The 27,169-nt window shown below is 55.2% G+C and overlaps 2 protein-coding genes across 4 annotated transcripts; one reads left to right on the forward strand and one right to left on the reverse strand.

Moving 5' to 3' along the window:
• The first annotated feature begins 9 nt into the window (after nucleotides 1-9).
• RNF40 (ring finger protein 40) lies at nucleotides 10-13,305 on the forward strand. 3 transcript variants are annotated; one of them, XM_032243236.1, is made up of 20 exons: nucleotides 10-96; nucleotides 211-413; nucleotides 846-1,013; nucleotides 1,146-1,287; nucleotides 2,040-2,246; nucleotides 2,778-2,899; nucleotides 3,021-3,167; nucleotides 3,261-3,335; nucleotides 4,297-4,416; nucleotides 4,511-4,690; nucleotides 4,874-5,009; nucleotides 6,303-6,424; nucleotides 6,511-6,938; nucleotides 7,027-7,144; nucleotides 7,247-7,396; nucleotides 7,593-7,805; nucleotides 7,882-8,007; nucleotides 9,635-9,775; nucleotides 9,891-9,992; nucleotides 12,034-13,302. In XM_032243236.1, the coding sequence occupies exons 2-20, from the start codon at nucleotides 282-284 to the stop codon at nucleotides 12,208-12,210; spliced, it is 3,006 nt and encodes a 1,001-aa protein (XP_032099127.1). In that variant the 5' UTR covers nucleotides 10-96; nucleotides 211-281; the 3' UTR covers nucleotides 12,211-13,302. The 3 variants fall into 3 exon arrangements, with proteins under 3 accessions (XP_032099127.1, XP_032099129.1, XP_032099128.1); XM_032243238.1 differs by lacking the exon at nucleotides 10-96 and having other exon boundaries at nucleotides 282-413; nucleotides 12,410-13,305; XM_032243237.1 differs by lacking the exon at nucleotides 10-96 and having other exon boundaries at nucleotides 282-413; nucleotides 11,911-12,078.
• Nucleotides 13,306-16,563: 3,258 nt separating this feature from the next.
• Nucleotides 16,564-25,673, reverse strand: ZNF629 (zinc finger protein 629). The gene is made up of 3 exons (XM_032243250.1): nucleotides 25,078-25,673; nucleotides 22,484-22,589; nucleotides 16,564-22,328 (listed from the first exon to the last, which is right to left on the reverse strand). The coding sequence occupies exons 2-3, from the start codon at nucleotides 22,554-22,556 to the stop codon at nucleotides 19,789-19,791; spliced, it is 2,613 nt and encodes an 870-aa protein (XP_032099141.1). The 5' UTR covers nucleotides 22,557-22,589; nucleotides 25,078-25,673; the 3' UTR covers nucleotides 16,564-19,788.
• Nucleotides 25,674-27,169: the final 1,496 nt, after the last annotated feature.

Below are 27,169 nucleotides of genomic sequence, written 5' to 3' on the forward strand. Positions count from 1 at the left end.
CCGGTGCTGCCTCTGGCGCCTGCGTTCTGCGCACCGGGGAGGCCAGTGACGTCCGGTGAAATCCAAGATGGCTGCCCTAGATTGACCCTGCTGCCGGTGAGGGCCCTGGCGCCGGCCGGGGCGGGATCCAGCAGGTGTTTGCAGAGTGGAGGTTGTTTCGGGCTGTGAGGCACCAGCAGTGCCCACATCTCTGCTCCCTGTCTTCTGCAGGTGACGGAAGTACTGCCCTCTTCCGCCTGACGCCCCTCAGGGGACCCTGCGCCGCTCCTGCCGCTGCGGCCATGTCTGGGCCAGTCAACAAACGCGCCGCGGGCGACGGGGGCTCAGGGCCCCCGGAAAAGAAGCTGAGTCGTGAGGAGAAGACCACCACCACTCTTATCGAGCCCATTCGTCTTGGAGGCATCTCTTCCACGGTTCGTGGGCTCTTGCCTTAACACTCAGAACTTGTCAGAGGCCTCCTATTCTCTGCCTAAACTGTCCAGAGTCTTACACCCACTTCCCCACGTTTAGCAAGGTACGCGTTACAGGATACTCTGTTGAAAGAATCTGAGAACACGACGCCTGTCTTCCCTTTACAGATAGGAAAACAGGTTCCCAGAGGGCGTGTGAGTTGTCAAAGACTAAGGAGTTAGAAGGGGCCAGGCAGAAACAACAAGAGCCTCCTCACAACCAAGACACTTTCGCTGTGGGTTGTCTGAGCCTCCTTAGATCCTGTTAGCGTTTAGTCTGGGAAAACCCTCATCTCCCATGCATTCCAGATGCTCTGCTCCTCTGTCTCTGTGATTGGTTTCTTGGCCCTACTTGACTCTCTCTCTCCTACTTGACCCCTTTGTTTCCCTTGGTAGGAGGAGATGGACCTGAAGGTACTACAGTTCAAGAACAAGAAACTGGCAGAGCGGTTGGAGCAGCGACAGGCTTGTGAAGATGAACTCCGAGAACGAATTGAGAAGTTGGAGAAGCGGCAGGCCACAGATGATGCCACACTCCTCATTGTCAATCGCTACTGGGCCCAGGTGGATGCCATTTGCTTTCCAAAACCAGGCCTTGATTCAGCTGCCAATCTTCAGATTCACCTGCTGGGAAAGCAGTATCATGTTGGAAAGCACTGAGGCATTCATAACGTTTTTGATTCTTTCTCCTTTCAGCTGGATGAAACTGTGGAAGCCCTTCTCCGATGCCATGAGAGCCAGAGGGAGCTGTCTTCAGTGCCTGAGGCACCTGGGACCCAGGAGGGGCTAACATGTGATGGGACTCCTCTTCCAGAGCCGGGGACATCAGAGTTGAGGGGTAGGACCCGAGTCCTGGGTTCTGGGGAGCTTCCTTTCCAAGGAGGGGACTTTGGTGTTGCGCCCCTGAATTGCCTGCCTTATTACTCCCCACGAAATGGATTTCATGTTTGGGCAGTAAAGTGCAGTGCACAAAAACACAGGCTTTGGAGCCTAACTTGGTTTGTAGGGCAATTCATGTTTTGACACCTATTTGTTTCAAAACAGTATTACCGTTGAGTGTTAACTATGTATTTGACGCTGCTTTAGAAATGAGTATTGCACTTGCTATGAGGGAGGAAACTATCACAAACATAGTAAGCAAAAAGTACTGGGGCTCCCAAAAGGGAGTAGCTGTGTGCATGCATGTGTGTGTTTGTGAGTGCATAATTTACAATGGGAAAGTACAGGAGGCTTCCCTGAGGACATGTTACACAACTCTGTAGCTTTGGTGGTAACTGTCCCTCAGGAGGCTTCCCTGAGTACATGATACAGGAGGCTTCCCTGAGGACATGATATGAAACTCTGTAGCTTTGGTGGTAATTGTCCCTCAGGACAAAGGACAGACATCCACCTCTGAGGCCCTTCCTGGTCCTGGTAATTTTGAGGAAATTATTTACGTCCCTGAACCTCATTTGTCTCACTTTTAAGATGAAGAAAATGGTTGTGTTGATTAAGTGAGTCATGAGTATTGAAGGGTTCAGTCTGAAAATTGGTACAGAGTGGTGGTAACTGCTGCTGTTATCCTCATGAGGGTCTGTCCATTCCTCTCAGAGCCCTTGCCAATGCAGCTGCGGCCCCCTCTCAGTGAGCCGGCTTTGGCTTTTGTGGTGGCACTGGGTGCCAGCAGCAGCGAGGAGGTGGAGCTGGAGCTGCAAGGCCGAATGGAGTTCTCCAAGGCAGCTGTTTCCCGTGTGGTAGAGGCCTCAGACCGCCTACAGCGCCGGGTGGAGGAACTCTGTCAGCGAGTGTACAGCCGAGGTGGGTTCTTTGTACCCATACCCAAGAGGTGTCCATCTCCACCTGCATCTTAATGGCATTCCTTCCCATTTCCCCTAAGGCATGAGTCCAAGGGCGGCCAGAATTTCCCAAGGAATAAATCAGCCATGTTTTTGGGAGGGTAGGTTAGGCTATAAATGGAGGTTCCAACTTTGATTCCTGGATTGAATGCTAGAGAGATGGGTTGGAGAAGTTGTTGATGCTGGTAGAGCCCTCTGGAGTACTTTGTGCGGGTTGTGGATCCACAAGGCATAGTATCAAAGGTTCAGGCCTTTCAGGTTGACAGGCTCCTCCCACTTGAGTTCTGCCATCCTCACCTGGACATGCTGGGAAAGTGGCATCCCTCTCTGAGCTGGTTTCCTCCACTGTGCAGTGGGGATAGACTCTTGACTTTGTCATGAGAAATTGGCAAGACAGCTGATAGATCACATGGCACATAGCAGACTCCAGAATAAGTTAGTACTTTGCCCCATTGCCCTGAGCTGGGCTCTTACCTGGGCCCTGCTTTCCCAGGGGACGGTGAGCCCCTCAGTGAGGCAGCTCGGGCACGAACCCGAGAGCTGGGCCGTGAGAACCGGCGGCTGCAGGATTTGGCCACCCAGCTGCAGGAGAAGCATCACCGCATCTCATTGGAGGTGAGGAGTCAGGGGCTTTGAGGGTGGGATTAGAATCAGGCAGGAATTGGGTTAGATGGGCACCCAAGGACTTCAGGAACCAAGTCCCCCATCCAAGCAACTGCTTCCTCCTTGTTCCCAGTACTCCGAGCTTCAGGATAAAGTGACATCGGCAGAGACCAAGGTGTTGGAGATGGAGACAACAGTGGAAGACTTACAGTGGGACATCGAGAAGCTGCGGAAGCGAGAGCAAAAGCTCAATAAGCACCTGGCTGAGGCTTTAGAGCAGGTGGGGCTGGGGTGCTGGGGCAGGTGAGACAGGGCTGGGTGCTGGGGTCCTAGCTCCTCCCCTCCATATTCATTGCCTATCTTCTCTCCCCAGCTTAACTCTGGCTACTATGTGTCTGGGAGCTCCTCAGGCTTCCAGGGGGGCCAGATCACACTCAGCATGCAGAAGGTGAGTGGCATCTTTTTCCCAGCCCCACCCATGACCTCTTCTCTGTTGCACCCTTGAAATTCCCCTCAGGACGAAGGACAAACATCCACCGCTGAGGCCCTTCTTGGTCACTCCTGCTGCTCTTTCTTTCATGCATTCATATACTTGTTGAGTAAATTTTTGAACACTTTGTGCTAGGCAATAGGCATGTTGGCAAGAACAAAATAGAGGTCAAAACTTTCATGGACTAGACAGGAAATAAATAAAAGAATATGTCTTTAGATTCTACTTGTGGTAGCAGATAAGAAATCAGTGAAGGCCGGGCGCGGTGGCTCACGCCTGTAATCCCAGCACTTTGGGAGGCCTAGGCGGGTGGATCACGAAGTCAAGAGATCGAGACCATCCTGGTCAACATGGTGAAACCCCGTCTCTACTAAAAATACAAAAAATCAGCTGGGCCTGGTGGTGCATGCCTGTAATCCCAGCTACTCAGGAGGCTGAGGCAGGAGAATTGCCTGAACCCAGGAGGCGGAGGTTGCGGTGAGCCGAGATCGCGCCATTGCACTCCAACCTGGGTAACGAGCAAAACTCCGTCTCAAAAAAAAAAAAGAAATCAGTGAAATAATGTATCAATTTGATATGAGTACCACAAAGACAAAGTACAGAGAGAGAGAGATAGAAGTGAGTTGGAGTCAGTTGGCATCCGGTGGTCACTGTGCCCTTTTTCCCTTTACCGTCACTTTAGGGCTTCTTGAAATGCTTCCTTGACTCCCTATCAGTAAAGAGCCTTAGTTCCCAGCACTGACCATGCAATATTGAATTTTCTCCAATTTGTCTGGGAGCCCTTAGGAAAGTCCTTGGTTTGGGGCATCAGAATTGATCACTGCCCTGCACAGGGGCAGTTGGGGTAGAGTGTATGGTGGGGATGTAAGGGAGGCCTACTGCCACACCTGGCCCCACCTCCCTGCCTCCCACTCTGTAGTTTGAGATGCTGAATGCAGAGTTGGAGGAAAACCAAGAATTGGCCAACAGCCGTATGGCAGAGCTGGAGAAACTGCAGGCCGAACTTCAGGGGGCTGTGCGGACCAATGAGCGCCTCAAGGTGGGCTGCCATAGGGGCTGAGAAGATCTGTGCCTGGAAGGGAGGGGCTGAGCCTTGAATCTTGCTGATCCCATTTGGGCATCCCTGCCCCTAGGTGGCCCTGCGGAGCCTTCCTGAGGAGGTGGTGCGGGAGACGACGGAGTACCGCGTGCTGCAGTCCCAGTTCTCACTGCTGTACAACGAATCTCTGCAAGTGAAGACACAGTTGGACGAGGCTCGGGGCTTACTGCTGGCTACCAAGAACTCCCATCTGCGACACATCGAGCACATGGAGGTATGGCCCTGAAACAGGCATAGGGGCTGGGCTAAGGGCCAGACCCCTAGTGTTGAGGTGTTCCTGGCTTTGGAGGCCCTGTGTGCCTGCCAGCGGTCCCTGGAGAATAGATTTCTTCCTAAACCACTGAGTCCTGAGGTGGGACCAAGGGGCTTTGTAGGTCCTTAACACATCAACCCACAGAGCGACGAGCTGGGGCTGCAGAAGAAGCTGCGCACAGAGGTCATCCAGCTGGAGGACACACTGGCCCAGGTACGCAAGGAGTACGAGATGCTGCGCATCGAGTTTGAGCAGAATCTGGCGGCCAACGAGCAGGCGGGTATGTGGTGAGGATAGGGCAGAGGTCGGGCTTTATCTGGGACTGCTAGGCCCTGATGTGGGGCTGCTTATCCAGTTTCAAGAGGCTAAGCTCCATTCTTTCACAGAACCTCAGCTTCCTATGCAAAACAGGGCCTACAGTGCTTGGCTCCCAGGCACAGTGAGGGTCACACCAACTGGGGTAGCTAATGGAGCAGGCACATGCAGACTTTGAGCTGTCAGCCCTGTCCACAGTCCTCTGGTCTGATGGTGTCTGTCTCTCAAGATACTTGTGTTACAAAGATTTCTCGAATGCTACCTATGAGCCAGGCTCTGTTCTAGGGTTTGGGGTTATGCCAGTGAACAAAACAAGGAATTCCTGCCATGTGGAGCAACATTCTAATAGGAGAAGACAGACTAGAGGAAGATGGACTAGTAGAAGAATAATGGAAAATGTGTTAGCTACTGACAAATAAACTAAGGAAAGTAAAACAGAAAAGGAAGATGGGAAGTATCAGGAGAAAGATGTTGCAGTTTTGGATGGGAGGCCAGGGAAATGTAATGGGGATGGTGATGTTTAAGAATCTAGAAGTTGATTAGCTTTTGTGAATGTTACAATTACCTTTTCTATTAAAGGAAATTGGACATATTAAAAAAAAAACAGGCCAGGCGCGGTGGCTCATGCCTATAATCCCAGCACTTTGGGAGGCCTAGGCGGGTGGATCACGAGGTCAAGAGATGGAGACCATTCTGGTCAACATGGTGAAACCCCATCTCTAGTAAAAATACAAAAATTAGCTGGGCATGGTGGCACGCGCCTGTAGTCCCAGCTGCTCGGGAGGTTGAGGCAGGAGAATTGCTTGAACCCAGGAGGCGGAGGTTGCGGTGAGCCGAGATCGTGCCACTGCACTCCAGCGTGGGTAACAAGAGTGAAACTCTGTCTCAAAAAAAAAAAACAAAAACCTAGGCCAGGCATGGTGGCTCATACCTGTAATCCCAGCACTTTGGGAGGCCAAGGTAGGAGGATCATTTGGGGCCAGGAATTTGAGACCAACCTGGGCAACAAAATGAGACACTGTTTCTATTTGAAAAAACAAATGCTCTACATTAGCAAAAGTCATAGGAATAGGCAGTGTCCAGTTTGGGTGAGTTTCCTTGAAGTCAGCATTATTTATTTTGATGAGGCCATGCTCAATCGAGGCCATAATGTTCCCTCCTGCACAGTGGAAGTGGATGGCACAGCCTCTTCCCCCACTGAGGGGTTGGAGCCCTAACCCAGGAACTGGTTCTGACACCCTTTCTGATGCTCCCCCAGGGCCCATCAACCGTGAGATGCGCCACCTGATTAGTAGTCTTCAAAACCACAACCATCAGCTAAAAGGGGATGCCCAGCGATACAAGCGGAAACTTCGAGAAGTACAAGCTGAGATTGGCAAGGTGAGGAGAGGCTGCCTGGGAAAAGCTTTGGCTAGACGCCAGTGAACACCATGTCACTTCATGCCTCTTCCTCTCTACCTTTGCAGCTCCGGGCCCAGCCCAGTGGCTCTACCCACTCTACCCCCAATCTGGGCCACTCAGAGGACTCTGGCCTCAATGCCCCAGCCCCAGGGAAAGAGGAGAGTGGGCCAGGTCCTGTCAGTACCCCCGACAACAGAAAGGAGATGGCTCCAATGCCTGGCACCACCACCACTACCTCCTCAGTGAAGAAAGAGGAGCTGGTCTCCTCTGAAGAGGATGTCCAGGCCTTAATCCCTGGGGCCCAGGGCCCTTCCTTCCGGGGCAGAGAACCTGAGGCCAGGCCCAAGCGGGAGCTTCGGGAACGGGAAGGTCCTGGCCTGGGACCTCTGCCTGTAGCTTCAGGTCTCTCAAGGGCCGAACGGGAGAAGGCCAAGGTGGAAGAGGCCAAGCGGAAGGAATCAGAACTCCTCAAGGGTCTCCGAGTGGAGCTCAAGTGAGCCTCTGTTCCTGTCTTCTTCCTGACCCTGGTAGGTGGCCCCCAGTCCCACTCACCAAGACTTCCCCCTGTATCTTCTTGCCAGGAAGGCCCAGGAGAGCCAGAAAGAGATGAAATTGCTGCTGGACATGTACAAGTCGGCGCCCAAGGAGCAGCGGGATAAGGTGCAGCTCATGGCAGCGGAACGCAAGGCCAAGGCTGAGGTGAGGGCAGCTGGGGCTTGTGGGGCATTCAGAGAGGCCAGAGCAGAGTCCTAGGTTGGCAGGAAGAGGTGCCAAGAGAGCTTCTTTTTTCCTGTGTTGTAGGTGGATGAGCTGCGGAGCCGCATCCGGGAATTGGAGGAGAGGGATCGAAGGGAGAGCAAGAAGATCGCGGACGAGGATGCCCTGCGGCGCATTCGGCAGGCAGAGGAGCAGATAGAACACCTGCAGCGCAAGCTGGGTGCCACCAAGCAGGTACAGCCCCTGTGGTGCCCTCGAGTCTGAATGTAGAGAGATCCCCTCATACCCCGTTGGGTGCCTCTAGCACCTGTAGCATCTTGAGAGTCTGAGTCCCCTATGTGGTTCTTGCTTCGCTGCGTCTTCCCATGGTTCTTCACAGCCATCCTGTCCACATCCCACGTTCCATCTTGTCCACTCCCACTTGCTGCAGGAGGAGGAGGCTCTGCTGTCAGAGATGGATGTGACAGGTCAGGCTTTTGAGGACATGCAGGAACAGAACGGGCGGCTGCTACAGCAGTTGCGGGAGAAGGACGATGCCAACTTTAAGCTGATGTCGGAGCGGATCAAGGCCAACCAGATTCACAAGCTGCTGCGGGAAGAGAAGGATGAGCTGGGCGAGCAGGTCCTTGGCCTCAAGTCCCAGGTATGGCCACCTCCAGCTTGTAGGGTCGAGCTGAAGAGGCGGGGGTTGTGGCCCTGAGTCGTCCTCTGGTCCTCAGGTGGATGCCCAGCTACTGACGGTGCAGAAGCTGGAGGAGAAGGAGAGGGCCTTGCAGGGCAGCCTCGGTGGTGTGGAGAAGGAGCTGACACTGCGCAGCCAAGCCCTGGAGCTCAACAAGCGGAAGGTGAGGCCCAGCCTGGGGGATGCACAGCTTGGGCTGCTGACTCACCTCCTTACCTTCCGATTCTGCTCAGAGCACCTGACTTGATGGCCTGGGATGAAGCCAGGCTCTCACAGAACAGTTCACACATATTGAACATTTACCAGACCACATGCTGAGTACTTGACATGCTTGGTCACATTTCAGTCTCACTAATTCTATCAAGATGAGGTTTAGAGCCGGGCGTGGTGGCTCACGCCTGTAATCCCAGCACTTTGGGAGACTGAGGCAGGAGGTTTTGAGACGAGGAGTTAGAGACCAGCCTGGGCAACATAGTGAGACTCCATCTCTACCAAGCAATTTAAAAATTAGCTGGGTGTGGTGGTGCACGTCTATAATCCCAGCTTTTCAGGTGACAGGCTGACAGGTGAGAGGATCACTTGAACCCAGGAGGTTGAGACTGAAGTGAGCTATGATCGCACCACTGCACTGCAGTCTGAGTGACAAGAGCAAGACTCTGTCCCTAGGAGAAAAAAAAGATGGATTTTGTTTTTAGCCTCATTTTATAAATAAGGAAACTGAAGCTCAGGGAGGTAGACTGATCTGCTCAAGAAAGAGTGGCCCTGGTATTTGAGTTCAAGCCTCCTTAGCTCCATGCTCTCCCTTGTAATCACTCACTGGTTAGCTGTAAAGTGGGGATGATGTTCCCTGTCACATAGTTGTATTAAATATAAAAAATGTCTAGCTTAGGCTAAAGGCTTAAAATTAACACTGATTTTCATTTCTTGCGAAGCTGTTTTCTTCACTAGTTAGCTCATTGATTTAAGTAGTGTGTGTGTGTGTGTTTTTTTTTTTTTTTTTTTTTTGAGACGAGTCTCACTCTGTCGCCCAGACAGGAGTGCAGTGGTGCAGTCTCAGCTCACTGCAGCCTCCACCTCCCAGGTTCAAACTATTCTCTTGCCTCAGCCTCCAGAGTAGCTAGGATTACAGGCTTTCACCACCATACCCAACTAATTTTTGTATTTTTAGTATGGACAGGGTTTCACTGTGTTGGCCAGGGTGGTGTCAAACTCCTGACCTCGTGATCCACCCACCGCAGCCTCCCAAAGTGCTGGGATTACAAGCATGAGCCACTGCGCCCGGCCCATTTAAGCAGTATGTTTTACGCCCCTGCTATGTACTAGGAGTTGTGCTGATTGCTGTGGAGACAGTGGGAACAAGGTGCTTGCCTTCCAGTCAAAGCTGGCACTTCAGGTCTTGGCAGACAGAGTAAGTCAGTAATCCCCCAAATAAAATAGTGCAGGTCATAGTAAATGTTCAGGAATCCAAGGTGTTGTCAAAGAAAAATAGGGGAGCTTCTCAGAAGGTGACATTTGAGCTGAGTCCAAGGGGAGCTGTGTGTGTGTGTTGGGGGAGTTGAGGGCAGCAGAGAGGAGAGCCCTGTGAAGTCTCAAAAACCAGACAGCATCACACAGGGGAGGAACTTGAGAGGGAGAACAGGAGGGGAGGGCTTAGAGCTCAGGAAGCAGGACCAGCTCCAGGGCAGGTGTCACTGGGGCACTGGACACAACCATTGGTGGGCCATGGCTCCACATGCCTGAGTCCCCAGGGTCAGACCAGTAGTACCTCCTTCCTGTCCCACACTCTTCAGGCTGTGGAAGCCGCCCAGCTGGCTGAGGACCTGAAGGTGCAGCTGGAGCACGTGCAGACTCGGCTGCGGGAGATCCAGCCCTGCCTGGCAGAGAGCCGAGCTGCTCGTGAGAAAGAGAGCTTCAACCTCAAGAGAGCTCAGGTGTGTGCAGGGGTGAGGGGCTGGGCCAGGTTGGTCCAGGGTCTTGGACCTAGCCTGGGGGCAAGCTGCTTAAGGGTGAGGACCCTTACCCTTAGCCAGGCCTCTCCTGCCTCAGGAGGACATCTCACGGCTGCGGCGCAAGCTAGAGAAGCAGAGGAAGGTGGAGGTCTACGCGGATGCCGACGAAATCCTCCAGGAGGAGATCAAGGAATACAAGGTGGGGCTATGGGCCAAGTTGTGCCCTGTCCACCTGGGAATTATAGATGTGGGATTGGTGAGACTAGTGGAGAGTCAGGGGTCCCTGGAAGTAACATAGGGCAGCAGAAAGTGGCAGCACAACACAGTGGTTGTAGTGTCAAATGCTAACCAAGTGTTCGGTGCACACAGACCGTGTACCAGGCATAGTGCCTGGCTGGGTGTGGGCTGGGAGGCTAGGAACTGGCCCTGGTCTCTAACCTCTTGAAACTGACAGTCAGTTGTGGGAGGAGGCAGCCAAATGATTTTCTTCATCCCAGATGTGTAATGTGATGGCAGAGCCCAGAGGGACTGAGGGAACTCAAGGAGCCCCTTGCCCTGGCCCTGGGGTCAGCAGGCTTCCTGGAGGGAATGTCACTACAGCGGACTGGAAGAAAGGGCCAGATGTGGCCATGAGGAATGGGGTGAGGGGCTTTAGGCAAGGGGAATGGCAGATGTGGAGGCCTGGGGGGGGGGGTTGTTGGTGGGACAGCACTGGAGGTTGTAGTCAGAGGAGCCAGTGTGGAGAGGCGGTGTCACCTCCTGAAGGGTGCAGTAGGCCAGGTTGAGACCTCAAAGAGTTTTTTTTGTTTTTGTTTTTGCTTTTTTGAGACAGAGTCTCGCTCTTGTTGCCCAGGCTGGAGTGCAATGGCACAATGTTGGCTCACCACAACCTCCACCTCCTGGGTTCAAGTGATTCTCCTATCTCGGCCTCCTGAGGAGTAGCTAGGATTACAGGCATGTGCCACCTCACCCGGCTAATTTTATATTTTTATCAGAGGCAGGGTTTCTCCATGTTGGTCAGGCTGGTCTCGAACTCACAACCTCAGGCGATCCACCCGCCTCAGCCTCCCAAAGTTCTGGGATTACAGACGTGAGCCACTGTGCCTAGCCAAAAGGTTTTAAACAGGAGAGTGATGTGGTTAGACTGGCTGTTGGATTTGGGCTGGAAGAGGTAGACTGGAGGCAGGGAAATTGTTACGGTATTGCAGTCACTGAGGCAGAAACCAAAGTAAATGGGTTCAGGAGACATTTTGGAGGCAGAATTGCTTGGACTCAGGATGTATCGAATGAATGGAGTGAGGGAAAGGGAACACTTGGAGGACTCCTGGGTTCCTGGTTTGAGAAACTGGGTGGATGGCCAGTACCATTTAGGAGGTTAGGAGGCCTATGGAGGAGAGGTTCTGTGAAGTGGTGTCAGGATGCTGAAAAGGTGCCTGTGGGACCTCTTGGGAGGCCGGAAAGTTCACTCAAGGCAGAGGGCTGGGCTGAAGAATGGGGTTGGGGAATGTCAGTAGAGGCAGAGGTGGAAGCCACGTATGGCTTGGTCACCCCTTGGAAGCCGTTGAGCCTTAAAGGGCAGAGGCAGGCTTGGGAGCCTGTTCAGTGCTGGTGCGTAGGGTCCTGGGAGACAGGAGTGATGGCAGGGAGGCTGCTGAGGCAGCGGGCTGGGCTGAGGTTTTAGCAGGCCAGAGGAGGACTGTTGGGGGATGCCAAGTTGAGTCAATTCATGTTTGGAGTTGGAGGTGAGACCCTCCTGGTGGCAGAAGAGAGGTCTCGGGCTAAGAAGGGACCTATAGCAGGGTCTCTGGCCAGTGCCAGGACTGAGCCCAGTTGAGTGTAGAGAGAACAGATTTCTAGTAGCATTACCATTCCAGCTGTGACTTAGCAAGTGCAGGTGAAGAAGAGGTAGACAAGATTGGGATTTCACCAGAAAAGGCCAGTGGGGCAGGAAGTGAAGCCCCAAGGCAGAGTCCAGGCTGGGCCTGTGGGTCCTTGTTCTTTTGAGGGGAGACGTGACTGCCCAGGTTAGAATCCAGACTCTGCTACTTTCTAGTTTTGAGACCTTGGCCTCTGTGCCTCAGTTTGCTCATTCATAGAGTGCTCGTCCCTACCTCCAGGGTTACGGGAGGATGAGGTGCAGTCTCCTGTGTGGTGGGCTTGGCCTGGACTACTCCTGCTGTCAGCTTGGGGTCTGGGCACTGTCAGAGTTGTTCCCAAGCTGATGCCTTTGCCTGGCCCAGGCGCGGCTGACCTGCCCCTGCTGTAACACCCGCAAGAAGGATGCAGTCCTTACCAAGTGCTTCCACGTTTTCTGCTTCGAGTGTGTGCGGGGCCGCTATGAGGCCCGCCAGAGGAAGTGCCCCAAGTGCAACGCGGCCTTTGGTGCCCACGACTTCCATCGTATCTACATCAGCTGAACCTGAAACTCAGGGGACTCTGGAACACCATGGACCCTGGGGGCTGTGCCCCTAGCCCCTCCCCATCCCAAGTCTAGTGGTCCCACCCTCCATTCCGGACCCCATGGGCCCAGCCCCTGCCCACCTAGTTGGTTTGGGGACCCTGGTGCATGGTAGTGGGCCTAGCACCAGCCAAGCTCTGTTCCATCTTTTCCTAAAGGTCAGAGCTGCAGCCTAGGGGCACTGTCCTACAGGCAAGGTCTGCCTGAGAGGTTTGAGGAGCCCAGAGTACTCAACTGAGCTTCCCAGAAACTGGACCCAACCTGTCTCCATGGATGCATCCTAGCCCTAAGGGAAATTCCCCAGGCTGTGCTCTCCTACGTAGAGAAGGCTTGCACCTTGCCTACCAGCTCACAAGTGGGGACCGGTGGGCCATGTCCGTGTTCCCTTGTTTAAGACTGGGCCACAGGCCCCAGGGAGACTTTCCTTCACCCATCATCCCCCTGACCTTGGCAGGGCTTTTGTCCTGTGGAGTTCCCTGGACATCTTGGTCTGGCTCTTGTGCCAAGGGCTGAAGGGAGGTACCCTCCTGGCAAACGGCGGCATCACTCACTTCCTCTGTGAAGCTCTAAGGCTGCTGCACTGTCCTCATCTTGCGGGTGCTGAACCAACATCATTAGTTTCTATGCTAATCAGGCCCCTTCTCAATCTCCACTTCTCTCCAAGCCCATTTATTCCCACCTCATGCACCCCAAGGCTCTACTGGGTCCCTGGACCTAACTCTGCTTTCATCCTGGTGGCCTTAACTACAGTGGAGGTGGAACTTCCCAGGAGGGGAAGACAGACCAGCCCCAGCCGCTGGGCCAACTTCCAGTCATTCCAGGTAGAAGAGCTTCCCCTGACATCCTGTGACTGAGCCTGTGTCCTGTCTGCCTGCCCAGGCATACTCCATGGGCTGTGAGGGCAGCACCCAGAAAGGCCAGAGGGTTGGAACTGCAGGGGCCCGTTTGGACCCACAGCCTCTGCTGTATAGATTCTTGTATAGGCTGTTAATTGTGATGAATAAACGTTCAACCCTCGGCCTGCACCCGTAGTAGCTGGGCCTCACACCCCGAATGTAGTCCCCTGATTCTAGCTGCAGCAACTGCCCCGCACTTTCCTGGCTTGGTGTGAGTCTGGGAGAGGGGCCTATGCCAACATGAAACCCCGCATCCTTCCACCTCAACAGCAAGGCTGTTGGGACAACGGCCGGCAGGGATCCCAGACTGGGCTCTAAGGGGAGAGAATGGTGGCTGCAGCTGAGCCACCTGTCCTCCTCCCACATACCGCCGGGCTGGCCACGCCCCCGGCTGTCATTGGCCTGGGAATGCCAGGACGCCTTGGGCTGCATCCTGGGAAGTGTAGTTCTGCACAAGGCAAAGTGGTTCTTGGAGGGAGAGCTGGTTTCCCGGTTGCCCTGGCCAAAGGTGGGCCTGAACCAGATCCTGCGGGCCACTTCTGAACGGCTTCACCCCCTCACCCCTTGAATGCACAAATCGGGACACCTTAGCAGGATGACTTCCTTAATTGCAATCGCCTTCGGGAGCAATACGCCGCGTGCCGAGCGGCGCCCCTGGGCTCAGCGCAATTCGGGTCCCCTGCGCGAATCCTTCATTGAGGCGGAACTGGGGCTGGCGCCAGAACCGGTGTGCAGTGGGGTTGGTTCCGGCGCGGGCGACGGGGCCATGGCCATGGCAGGGGCTGCGTGCTGCTTAGTGGTGGTGCCTTCGCGAGGACTAGCGGCTCTGTCCGCTTCGGGACCCCCCTTGGCACCCGGGGCTTCAGGGGGGCTGCTGCTGCTGGACCACAGCGGACTGGAGACGGAGATGCGGGCCATGGTGACTTCGGGCGCAGTGCTGCCGGTGGCGGGCAAGCTGGCGGAAGCGCGGGCCGCGGCAGGGGAGGACATCGGGCTGCCAAGGAAGTGCCGACGGCCAGGAGCAGCAGTGCAAGGGTGGGAGAAACGCAGGATATTACATCATAGACACGCGGCCACTTGCGCCCCTTGAGAGCGCCAGTCTCGGGAGCACCGCACCGGTGGCGGGTGGAGGTCAGCCAGGCCTCCGTGAGCACAGCCCTCTTCCAGGAGTCGCCTTCGCCTGGGCTCTTGAGTAAAGGCCTAGTAACCACACATCGTCTCCCTAGATATCTGCTCTGAAGGCCTGTCAGTCCCCTTATCAGAGAGGCAAAACGCTCCTCGTGGCTCTTCATACGTAATAAAAGTTGGCATCAAACCACTTACTCAAGGTCAAGTCCAAGGGAACAGGATGAAAATCCCAGAATGTCAGGGGGCCAGCAAACTGATGCGAGGTCAGGAACCAAACTTTTTTGAGACGGAGTCTCACTCTGTTTCCCAGTCTGGAGTGCAGTGGTATGATCTCAGCTCACTGCAACATCTGCTTCCCGGGTTCAGGTGATTCTCCTGCCTCAGCCTCCCAAGTAGCTGGGATTTACAGGCACGCACCACCATGTCTGGCTAATTTTTGTATTTTTAGAGACGGGGTTTCACTACAGCCAGGCTGGTCTCAAACTCCTGACCTTGTGATCTCCCACCTTGGTCTCCCAAAATGCTGGGACTATAGGCATGAGCCACCAGGCCCGGCCAGGAACCAGACTCTTAAACATTTCCCATGAGCCTGCGGTGCCAGGAGGATTTACCGTAATGGTTTGACTGCTTACCACCCCTAGTGGTCCCAGTGGCAGTGGTACCCAGGGCCACTGCCCAGGGATGGGCAGAGTGAAACTGCTGGGCACACCCTGACCTTGGCTGTCCTCTTGGGGGTGAACAGATGTTGGCATCAGTAGTGGACATGCCCGTTTCAGCCAGACCTTGGGCACTGCCTGTGATTGGCCAGTGGGGTGCCTGACATTGACCACTCTTCTCAAAACTTCCAGTCCATCTGGCTGTGCTTCACTGTCTTGTCCTGGTTTTTTTCATTCTGTCTTCTGCTGATACTCTGCCTCCACTCCTAAACTAGACCTACTTTGCCACTCTGGGTGTGTTTATTCATGGTCATAGCTCTAGCTGAGCTGATAAGACATAACTGCTCCAGCCGCTTCTCTTTCCTGAGCTCCAGACTTCGAGAATCACCACTGTTCTTGTGGTGAGAGATCATGTCACTCTCAAATATCCCCATGTGGTGCCTTCCCTGAGCTGCTCCAGGGGGTCCACAGTGTGGGCTCTGCTTTCTGCCTTTATCTTCCCTCAGTTCTCTCTGCTGTAAGCCCATTCCCAGCTGTTATGCACCCCTGTCCCCTGTCTCACCCCCAGCCCATACACCTACTCTTGGGTGTTCTTGCAACCCTCATCCTTCAGGTCACTTCCCCAGGGAAGCTTCCTGGCCCTCCACTGTGGCAGGCACCATCTTTGGGTCCACAGCTCTTCTGCTAAATCTCTGAAGCAGTCACTGCCCTGTGCCTGCTCTTCCTCTGTGGTCATTTTCCTGCAGATTTCTCCAATGCTGGGACTTCTTCTGATGGACCTCAGTGTCCCCAGGGCTTAGCACACAGAGAATGTGGAGTAGCTTTCATTACTTGTTTCTCCCTACCCACCCCACTTTCCAGGTGGGGAAGGGAAGGAGACACTGAACCTGGTCAGGGGTACAGGAAAGGTGGGGAGACACTTTCTGGCTGGGGCAGGACCTCCCCCCAACCCCCCATGGCCAGGCCTAAGCCCAGGAGACTGAGCACTGAGGAAGGCCTGGCATTAGGATGGAGTGGGCACAGAGCATGCTTGAGTTCCTGGCCATTCTGGTCTCCTTCATGGGTTTGCTGTGGATCTTGCACAAGTGGCTGCCCTTTTCTGAGCCTCAGTGTCTCCACACAGTGAAGGTGCAGGGGGCTGACATCCTGGGAGTGAGATGACAAGCCAGATCTCCATTCATCTCTCCCCAGGGTCCCCAAGTGAACCAGGACCGGTGGATGCCAGCTTCTGAAACTAGATCCTCAGAACTTCCCCGTGGCAGGGTGCTGGCATGGTGGCCGGAGAGGCCTCCCTGGGGCTGCACAGCTGGGCCTGAGCTGGCCAGTCCCAGAGCCACCAGGCAGCCACTCTGCAGTCCTGCTGGTGGGGAGGCCAGGCACCGATAGCAGCTTGGCTCTGCCGTCATCTCATTAGATTTATCCCTCTGTTCACCAAGGGTGTGCAGCTTAAAACTTCATAAACCCCTCAGTCTCCCACAAGCCAGCACTGGATGGAGATTTTAGGTCCCCTGGGTGAAGACTGGGCCTGGGGGCTGGGCTTAGCTTTTTCAGTCACTCCTGGGCCCCGGCTCAAGGCGAGGCCTCCCTCTTTCAGCTCTCTCTAGGCTGAAAGAGAAAACAAGAAACATCCAGGAAATCTTATTCCCTTTATTCTCTTCAGCTAAGCAACATGACCACTGGTGACACAACACTGTTTTTGACACACAACACTCAAAAGTGGGGCCTCTCTTCACTCCACGGGGACAAGTCAGGTGACTGGGGCTTCCCTAGTGGGGACAAAGGAGTCTGGGAGCTGCTGACCTCAGGGCCTCACAGAACCCCACCTCTTGGCTGTGATGGCTTCAAGTTTCCCCACCATTCAGGATTCATGCCCAGTTCCAAGTTCCCATCTGACCTCCATATCCACAGCAGTTTCGAGTTTCACTCTGAGTTCTTCCCTTTGCTTTCCCCACTGATTCCCTGACCCTATTTTTTGGACTCCGCCCTCCACCAGGGCATTTCTGAGGGGCCTGTGGCCTGCATACAGTTGGACAAGTGCCTTCCAGACTCAGTTCTGGTGGGCAAATGCCTTGACCCCAGGCCTTCATCTGGGCGGATCTGAGCAACTCTAGCTACTGCCACCTCCCTGCTTCGATCCTCCCAAGACATAGCTCACTCTTAAGAGGGGAGCCCCTGGTGAAAGGAGCTTGAGAAGATGAGCAAGAGATAACAGGCCACACCCCAGAAGTCTCTGACCCTGCCCCTGTCCTATTCCAAAATGCCTCACCCCACAAATTGTGCTCACATCATCCATCCCGTACCAGAGCCAAGCCCCTTAGCCCTCACCCATCCCTACAACATGCGAGCATCCTACTATATATGCTACACCCTAGTCTGAAACAGGCCTGCACCGGCCTTCAGCCACACTGCCTGCCTCCCCCTGGACTGGCCTCTGAGCCCCCAAAGCTGCTCCCCAGGCCTCTTCTGGGGACAGATTCCTTAAGCCCATTTCTGAGGGCATCTGCTTCTGGCTTTGTGAGGGTTTGTCTCTACAATTTCAGTTTCTGCTACCATCCTGGGGCAGGGGGGCAATCTGCTTAGACTTGGAGGACTTCTTTCCTCAGTCTTACAAGGACGCTCCCTTCATCGGCATTCTTTCAGGAAGAGACCCGCAGGCAGCCCCTCCCTCAGTAGTGCTTCCCTTCCTGGCACTTAGGTGGGCTGGGGCATTACACGTGGATGGCAACAAGGTTCTCCCCACAATCCTGAGGCCTGCCTTCTCCTTCTCCCCAGCAGGCCTGGCGTTTCCCTCCCGCAATGTTCTAGATTTTGATCCTTTTAAATGTGAGTGTCATCCTCTGGGGGCAGGATAGATGAAGGGCAAAGGATTTGCATTGTTTGAACCTTTAGGTCATGGAATTAAGAGGTCTCCTCCGCAGCTTTGCAGAAATCCAGGTCACCCCCCTCTGAGACGCAACTCCTGACGCGACTCCCTGCATCTGGCATCTCAGTCCTCTTACTCCAGGACAGCTCACTGCCGGGGTCGGCGAGCACTTCCTTTCCAACCCAGCGCCAGCAGAGTCCTCTCCTTCTGAAGGGGTCTCCAGGGTTAGGGAGTGGGATTCTTGTTACGCATGTTTCACTCGAGTTCTCTCTCTTCCACCATCTCACAGGGCAACTGCCTCTCCCCAGCCACATATGCCCAGGCCTGTGAGCAGGCTTGGCTGGGTTTATAAACGTGTAACTGTATGGTGTGGGAGGTGAGATGGGCCTGGCAGGGGAGCCTTTCTCATCCTTCTGTTTCCCTCTGAAGGTTTCTTGCTAAGGAGGAGAGAGGAGCCAAGTGGGCGGAATCCATCCCATCCATCCCAAGGCTGAGATCAGGCTGGATCATCACAACCCTGGAGGGCTCCAGGTACCAGGGTAAGGAGGGTGGTACGGCCTCCGTGGCCTCTTCAGGTACCTGTGGCTCAGTCCATGGGGTGTCTGGACCCCCACCAGGGGGGCTGCCTCATCCTGCGGGGCAGCCTTGCTACCAACAAAGATGACTGAATGGCTGAAATTTAAAATCAGGTTGCTGGCTAATCAAAGCTTTCTAAGAAATTCTGTGGCCCTGCTGACTTGGAGAAGGCTAGGGAGGCCCACACGCAGGCCCTAAGTCTGAAGGGCTTTATTCTTTGGAGGTCGACTAGCAGCGGTTCTCTCTCTCCACTGAGGACAGAATTCGAGGAAATGAGCTGCCACTGGTGGCAGTTAGATTTCAGGAAAAACCTCCTGACGATGAGACCTGAGAACATGGTGGGAGGCAACCGCCATCCCTGGAGGCCTTGCAGAGTAGAAGTCCCTGGCTGGGCAGGGACAAAGGGTGGTCCTGCCTGTTGTGAGGAGAACCCTCACAGTCTGAGAGCTGGGACCTGCCTATAACTTGCAGTTTCACAAGCTCCCGGAAGCAAGAAGGGGCTGGAGTTAGCTGGGTTCCATGTGATCAGTTTCTCCACCTTGGTTTGCTCCCCTCAAAGCAATCTAACATTTCTACCTAATTTTTGTGGTGGTTTCTCAGTATTCTTACACTGACCATGTTTCTACACCCCAAACTTCAGCCTTTAAAAAGGCTTGCCAATTTGTTTTTCTTTTTCATTTTGGGGTTCTTTTTGATAGGGAATTCCACAGCCTCTCCCTAATGCACACAATTCATCTAAAATTGGCCTCAAACCCCAAGGAATCCTGGTGCAGTGAGCGGGACCTTCTCTTCCTAGTCTCTGTCTTATCTCCTCTGGGGGCTCCAGAGCTCCTGGTCACTTATTTTTCTTCTTTCCTCCTTTTCAGTTCCACCCAGTTCCCACACCACTCCCCCAGTTGGGCTTCTTCCTCCATGGAACTGTCCAGGGCCGCTAGGAGAGAACACTGTGGAACAGTGAAGGGGAAGTGTTTCCTGCACCTTCTGAGGGTCGCTCCTCCCGGGTCAGTGCCATCGTGGCACTTCCCCAACCCTATAGGATTTTCCTAAGGATTTTGATACAGTTTTATAGGGTTGTTTAGAGACATATTGGGACCTCTTCCTACAATTAATAGGGCTTTTATCCACTATGGTTTATAGGGTTTTTCTGCTACAGACTTAAAGGGCTTTTTTTTTTCCTACATATTTATAGGGTTTCTAACCCAACAGTTTTTATCTACTGCCTTATAAGTGCTTCCCACCAACAATTTTATAGGGTTTCTCATCACTGATGTAAAAGCACTGTTTTTTCCCAGGGTTCTTTCTCCTCCACTCCACTACCATCTGACAGGGTTATCCTCCTTTCCATGTAATTTTTTTTTTGGGGAAAAAAATCCAGTGTTCCTCTCTGGAGAGAGAGGCCCCTGGTCTCCAGACCCATTTCACAGGGAGACCCCTGGGTGGCAGCTCCTATGGAGCAGGAGGGCTGTGACTTCTGTGAAGCCTTCTCCACACTCGGGGCACAGATAGGGCTTTTCTTGGGTTTTGGGGCTTTCTCCTTCTTTCCCTTCCCCGTGGCTGCTGCTCCCTGTTGGGGTAGTGGCCTCCCCCTCACCTTCCTGGCCTGTGGACAGGGTGGCTTCCTCTGGAGAGGGGTCCTCAGGACTGGGGGACTTTTCCTGGGTGTGTGTTTCTTGGTGCCGGGTGAGGGCTACGCGGTCGAGGAAGGAGGCCCCGCAATCTGAGCAGCTGTAGGGTCTGGCCCCCAGGGGGCTCCTGAGGTGCTCCAGGAGGACAGAAGAGCTCTTCCCCAGCTCTGGACTCTTCTGAGAGCTCTTCCCACCTGCATGGACTTTCTGGTGCAGCAGCAGCTCAGAGCTGAGGCCAAAGCTTTTTTTGCATTCAGGGCATTTAAAGGGCTTCCCACTTAGGAAGGGGCTGGGCCCTGCGCCTTCCCCTAGGCCAATCCTATAATCAGGAAAGAGAAAGGGCTTTTCGTTGCCGTGGGTGAGCTGATGCTGGAGGAGTACAGAGCGATCCAGGAAGCTCTCTCCACAGTGGGAGCAGATGTAGGACTTGGAGGACAGCAGCCCCAGCCTCTGGCTGAAGCCCTCCTGACCCTCCTGCGGCTTAAGGGGCTGTCCAGGGGCCTCGGCTCTGCCCTCCGCAGCCCCGGGGTAGGAATTCCCTCCAAAAGGGAGCCTCGGGGGTCGTAACTGAGGAGGTTTGGGGGCTGGGTGTGCGTTGAGGCCGCCCGCATTTTTGTAGGGGTTTTCTCCGATATGGATCCTCTGATGTTGCATGAAGATGCCCTCGTCGTTGAAGCCCTTTCCGCACACTAGACACTTGTGTGGCTTGGCTCCCGGCGGCGGGGTCAGCAGGGAGGGGTCCCCGAGCCCCAGCAGGGCTTCACCCTGAGCCCTCCGCGCCGGGGTCTTCCCCCTCTCATGGATCACCCGGTGCTGCTCCAGCTCGTGCGCCTCCAGGAAGGCCTTCCCGCAGTCGGAGCACACGAAGAGGTTCTCGTCCATGTGCGTCCGGACATGGGTGATGAGGTTAGAGCTCTGGCTGAAGCTCTTGCCGCACTCAGGGCACTTATAGGGCTTCTCGCCCGTGTGCGTGCGGCGGTGCTGGATGAGGTGGGAGCTGCGGATGAAGCTCTTGCCGCAGTCAGAGCACTTATAGGGCTTCTCGCCGGTGTGGATGCGCTGGTGGCGGATGAGGGTGGAGCTCATGATGAAGCTCTTGCCGCAATCGGCGCAGATGTAGGGCCGCTCGCCGCGGTGGATGCGCTGGTGGTTGATGAGGTTGGAGCTGACGCTGAAGCTCTTGCCGCACTCGGGGCACTTGTAGGGCCGCTCACCCGTGTGTGTGCGCTGGTGCCGCAGCAGCGTGGCGCTTAGGGTGAAGGTCTTGCCGCACACGGGGCACTTGAACGGGTCCTCGCGCAGGTGAGTCCGCTGGTGTTTGATGAGGGTGGAGCTGTGGCCGAAGCTCTTGCCGCACTCTAGGCACTCGTAGGGCTTCTCACCCGTGTGCGTGCGCTGGTGCTGGGTCAGCTCCGAGCTCTGGATGAAGCTCTTGCCACACTCAGTGCAGCGGTACGGCTTCTCGCCCGCGTGGATCTTCTGGTGCTTGAGGAGGTTGTGGTTCTGGCCGAAGCGCTTCCCGCACTCGGGGCACTTGTAGGGTTTCTCACCTGTGTGCGTGGCCTGGTGCTGGATTAGGTCCGAGCTGCGGTAGAAAGCCCGGCGGCACTCGCCGCACTTGTAGGGCTTCTCGCCGGTGTGGGATCGCTGGTGCTTGATGAGGTTGGTGCTCTGGGTGAAGGCCTTCTCGCACTCTGTGCACTTGTAGGGTTTCTCTCCCGTGTGCGTGCGCTGGTGCTGCACCAGGTTGGAGCTCCAGCTGAAGCACTTGCCGCAGTCGGGGCACTTATAGGGCTTCTCGCCGGTGTGTGTGCGCTGGTGCTGTACCAGGTGCGAACTCTGCGTGAAGCTCTTGCCGCACTCGGAGCAGGTGTTGGGTCGCTCGCCGGTGTGGATGCGCTGGTGCCGCAGCAGCTTGGACCACTGGCTGAAGCTCTTGCCACACTCGTTGCAGATGTAGGGCTTCTCTGCCCCCACCGGGCGGCCCTGCACCAGCTCCCGCAGGCTGGGCTCGTTGGTGGGGACCACCGGGGGGCTGTTCCATGTGGTGAGAGTGCCCCACTGCCAGCTGGCCTCGCAGGCCTTGGTCCAGTCAGATGGGGTAGTGACTACTTCAGGGGCTGAGGGGTCTAGGGGCGTCTGGTGGTCCAAGGGGTTGGAGTGACCCAGTGGGGTTGGGGGCTTCTGGGGGGCAGAGGGGTCCTGGGAGGATCTCTCCAGGGACATCTCTGTTGAGTCCTTGGATTCTGGACTCTGAGCTGGGTCTCCCATGATGATCTCCTCCCCAGAACTTTCCTGATGAGGGCTCTCCTCTTCGTTCCCACTCTCGGCACCTACAGAGAGAAAGGGAGTCTCCAGCCCCCAGCCCCTTTCAGAACACGGGGTCTGTTCTCTCTTCCCTCCCCTGCGTGTCCCCCAGAGTCTAGACCCCTCCCTGAACCGGGGCCACCGTCTTGCCAGGACTGAGGCCCCATCTTGTGTCCCTCACCTCTGTGAGCATCGCTGGGGCTCTGTTCCGGACCCTGCAGATCCGGGCCCCACAGCGCAGTCTCCGGCTCCATCCCAGAGCTCAGGACTGCAGTGTTCCAGGGACCCTGCGGGGGAAGAGAGTGATGAGCGCACACTGGGAGCTGATTTTGCACTCTGCTTTACTCCCCCTGAACCTCACTCCTGCCCTGCCCTGCCCCATTCCTCCTTGTGTGAGCTTCAGTGTCCTCCCACCCCATTTTTCTGGGCACAGGTTCTTGCTGTGGCCACCATCCCCTGCAGGCCTGATTCCTGCTCCAGATCTTAAGATCACAACTAAGCAAGCAGGTGAATTTTTAAGAGTGTAATTAAAAACTCATCACTCATAAGCCTTTGAACACAGACTGGGGGCTGGAGATGTCTCTAACATCCACAAGGGAAGGAGGTTTTCACCCCACACCTCTGATGCCCAGAGGCTGGGAAACCTGTTATTTTGCTAATCAGAGGAAGCTCATTAAGACTCTAATTTTCCTCTTTAATGGGGCTGCTAATTGAGACCAATAAACTTTTCCCTTCTGTGCCCCAAAGAGAACCGAGGCTGCCTGAGACACTTAAAGGGTTAAAAAAAAAAAAAATTTCCCAGAGGGGATAGGGCCCTCTAAAAGGACTGGGGCACTTTCCCGTTATCCAAGCACAGAAAGAGGGTCAGGCCAGAGGTGGGGGGAGGGGAAGTTTAAAGCTGCCAGGAGCCTCTGCAGGAACCACCCAGACAGAGAGAAAAAGGAAGAAGGGGAGAATGGACGCTGTGTGAACACTGCAGGGGACATAGCACCTGCCATGGTATCATTTCTCTCACCCAGTTCTCCCACAGCCTGATGAGGAGACCCAGGAATCAGGCTGTCCATTTTACAGATTAGTACATCAGTGCCCGGGGAGACCTCTTCAAGGTCAAGGCTGAGAAGTGGCAGAGCTAAGATCACAAAAGCAGGGCTCCGTGTCTGGCTCGTCCCTGTCTCTGAGAGCATGAGGTGACCTTGGGAGTCATGTGAAACTCTCATGCTTGTGGGAGGCTGGCAGGAGACAGGTGATGAAGACAGTTCACGGGGAGCCTGCTGTGAGAATAGGCTGGAGAAATTCCTGGAGCCCAGAGGTTTCCCAGGCTAGAAAAGGAGTTGGACCCAGTGACTAGGCCTGTGGGTCTGTGCCCATGAGCTGGAACCATACTCCCCACCGAAGCCCTCCTATCCCCACTCCCACCTGAACCCTCCCTTCACTCCTTTTGTTCTGCTTTGTTGAGGCTATTTCCCAAGCCTAGGATGGTGCTTGACATGGAATAGCTGCTCCAGAAACTTTGTTGAATGAATGAATGAAATGTTCCTACCCCTGGAGCACCTGTTTGGTCTAATGCCTTTAAAGATCAGTTTGCAAGGGCATGGCAGCAAAGGAGCAGGAGTTCCAAGTGGCCCCCTGGTAAAAAACAGCCGGCTGTCACTCCAAAATAGTGAGATGAGTCCAGGATGAGGGAACGGAGCCACAGGAACAAAGCACTAGGAGGAGGACGTCCCACACCATTTACACCCTTGGGAGAATTCTGGGGTGGGGCCTGGAAACTTTGGATGGCTGTGTGGGGTGGGCGCTGTGTGCACAGGGGCAGTGGGGCAAGGGAGACATGGCAGGAGGCAGCCGAGAGGTGACCAAAGTGAAGCAAGACGGGCTACACCCTACCAAAGAGCAGTAGGAGAGACAGAAGTTAGCATTTAGGAAGTAAATTAATTTCTTCGTCTCTGCAGCTACTTAAGCTTGGAGAATCCCCCTTCCCCAGCCTGTAAGTGTCTTTGGGATGCTGGAAGAGGAGACCTCTGCCACGCTGGGGGCTGGGGGCTGCCTGATGTCCCATCTGGGAAGGATGCTCTGCTGTGTTTGCTGGGAACAGGTAAGAGCTTGTGGACATCGATGACCTCCGAGAAATTCCCACCCAGCGGTAGGAGGGAAAGGGTTAATGACAGGGCCGGCACAGAGCATGGAGGTGGGAAGACTGAGGGAGGCCAAGGCCCTGGGAGCCCAGGCGCCAGGCACGCCAGCCTGAGACCTCGCGATGGCCTAGCTGCAGAGGGAGGGAAGGAGGAGCCGCCTCCCGAGAGTTGTGGGGAGCGGCGCAGGGTGACCCTGACATGGAGGCGGTGGGAATGCGGCCGCCTGGCTCGGCCCCCCCACTGCCTGCACCACCCGGACTTCTGTTCCCCGGAGCCATGGCCCCGTCCCGCTGCTGATCCAGAGCCTGGGCATCTCTGCCCCCACCCCCAGCCCCCAGGTTCTGGCTCCTTCCAGCACCGCCGGGCTCCTCCAGGGCTGCGCTGGCAGCGCCGGCCCCCGGCCCTGGCCGATTCCTGTTCCCAGAATCCCCAGGCTCCCCTCCCCCGCCGCCGACCCCCGCGCTTCCCAGAATCCTCGGCCCTCGGCGCCCCCCGCCCGCCCCCACCCCGGCCACGGCCCCGGGCGGGGGTGGGGGGCTCAGGCCCAGACTCCCGGCCCCCGCCTCCCAGGCCCCATTGTTCCCCGGCGGCCGTCCCGGGCCCTCCAGGCTACCCCCCAGGAACCCAGGCGTCCCCAACTCACGGCTCTGGGGTCTGGGAAAAGCTGGAAGGCGGAATCCAGCCCCAGGGGACTTAACCCCTTCAGTGCCCTGCCTCGGGGGACGGGCTGGGCACAGAGGACTCTGGGGTCCTTCTCAAGGGGTGATTCCAGGCTGAGGACCCGGGGACCAGTTCAGGGTGACTGGGACGGAGCAGGAAGTGACCCCAGCTTCCCGGGCCCCTCTAGCCTGGAGTCAGAGCATCAGCTCTATGGGATTTAACCCTTTGCCTCCCGCAGCCTGGGGAAAAAAGGGGACAGCCGTGGGAGCGGGGAGGAGGCTGGGAAGCCGCCCCTGACCCTGTCTCCAGTGGGAGCAGGCAGCTTAGGCATCTGGGGCAGCCCCAATGCCCGCGAGGGTCCCTGGGCTTCTGGCCGCTCTCCATCTCGCCAGGGCTGTGCCGGCCGCGCCCAGAAAGCCCTATCTCAGATTTGGCGGCTGCTGGTCCCCTGAGGCCAGCCTTTGTTTGGACTAACCCAGAGATGGGGCTGGGGTGGGAGCAGGGTCTGGCAGGGCAGACCTGAGAGGGAACACCCTACCAACTAAACATGGCCCCAATGGTTGATAGAAGTCATGGCTGCATGAGTTGGGGCTGCAGGGATAAGCACAGCCGGGAAGGATTTGTGACAGCCTGTGTCCCAGCCCCTCTTCCCTAAACACTTCCCGTCAAAGGAGGAAACTGAGGCTCATGGTGGCAGGAAAGAAGCCAGTGGGGGTTCTCTGGCCCAGGAGGGAGAACCTCTTTCCCCATAGCTCAGAAGGCACCTGGCTCACAGCAGAAGCTTTAAAAACCCAGGAACACTGATGGCCTCGCAAGGTCCAAGTTATCTATGTTGGCAATTTTTATAGCCTTTCTCTCTTGTCTTCCTTATCACAACCCCATGGGGTGAGGTTGCCCATCATCCCTATTTCACAGGTGAGGAAATGAAGGTATGAGAAGCCAGTGATGTACTTAAGGCCACCTTATTCTTTCAGTTGAACACATTGTATTATTATTCCTGGGGACTGTGGTCCACACCGAGGTGGGCATACCGCAGAGATGCATGGGAGTCAGGCTTTCTAGCCTTCAGAAGTTTGGTATTGTGTATGTGTTACAGTCACAGAGGAATCCTGGGAGCATGCGAAGGGCTCTGTCCAGAGACTGACGGGTCTGGGGGAAGAGCAAACCAAAGTCAGTAATTTCTAAAGGCAGCCAGGTGCCGTGGCTCATGCTTGTAATCCCAACACTTTGGGAGGCTGAGGTGGGTGGATAACCTGAGGTCAGGAGCTCAAGACCAGCCTGAACAAACATGGTAAAACCCCATCTCTAATAAAAATACAAAAAGTTAGCCAGGTGTGGTGGCACATGCCTGTAATCCCAGCTACTTGGGAGGCTGAGGCAGGAGAATCACTTAAACCTGGTAGGCAGAGGTTGCAGTGAGCCAAGATCGTGCCATTGGACTCCAGCCTGGGCAACAAGAGTGAAACTTTGTCTCAAAAAAAAAAAAGAAAGAAAGAAAAGAAAGCAAAAGAAAATACTAAAGGAAGCTGGGTGCAGTGGCTTACACTCCCAGCACTTTGGGAGGCCGAGGCAAGTGGATCACTTGAGGTGAGGAGTTCGAGACCAGAATGGCCAACATGGTGAAACCTCGTCTTTACTAAAAATATAAAAATTAGCTGGGTGCAGTGGCTTATGCCTATAATCCCCACACTTTGTGAGGCCAAGGCAGGCAGATCACTTGTGCCAGGGAGGCAGAGGCTGCAGTGAGCTGAGATTGAGCCACTGCACTCCAGCCTGGACGACAGAGTGAGACCCTGTCTCAAAAAAAAAAAAAGGGGGGGTGGCTGGGTGGGCAAAGTGGGTCATACCTGTAATCCCAGCACTTTGGGAGGCTGAGGTGGGCAGATCACTTGAGGGCAGGAGTTCAATACCAGCCTGGCCAACGTGGTGAAACTCCGTCACTATTAAAAATACAAAAAAAATTAGCTGGGCATGGTGGCATGCACCCGTAATCCCAGCTACTCAGGAGGCTGAGGCAGGAGAATTGCTTGAACCTGGGAGACGGAGGTTGCAGTGAGCCGATATAGCACCACTGC

The sequence above is a fragment of the Sapajus apella genome, unplaced genomic scaffold (genome assembly GCF_009761245.1).
Source record: "Sapajus apella isolate SASKATOON/1434 unplaced genomic scaffold, GSC_monkey_1.0 scaffold51, whole genome shotgun sequence".
NCBI classification, from domain to species: Eukaryota; Metazoa; Chordata; class Mammalia; order Primates; family Cebidae; genus Sapajus; species Sapajus apella.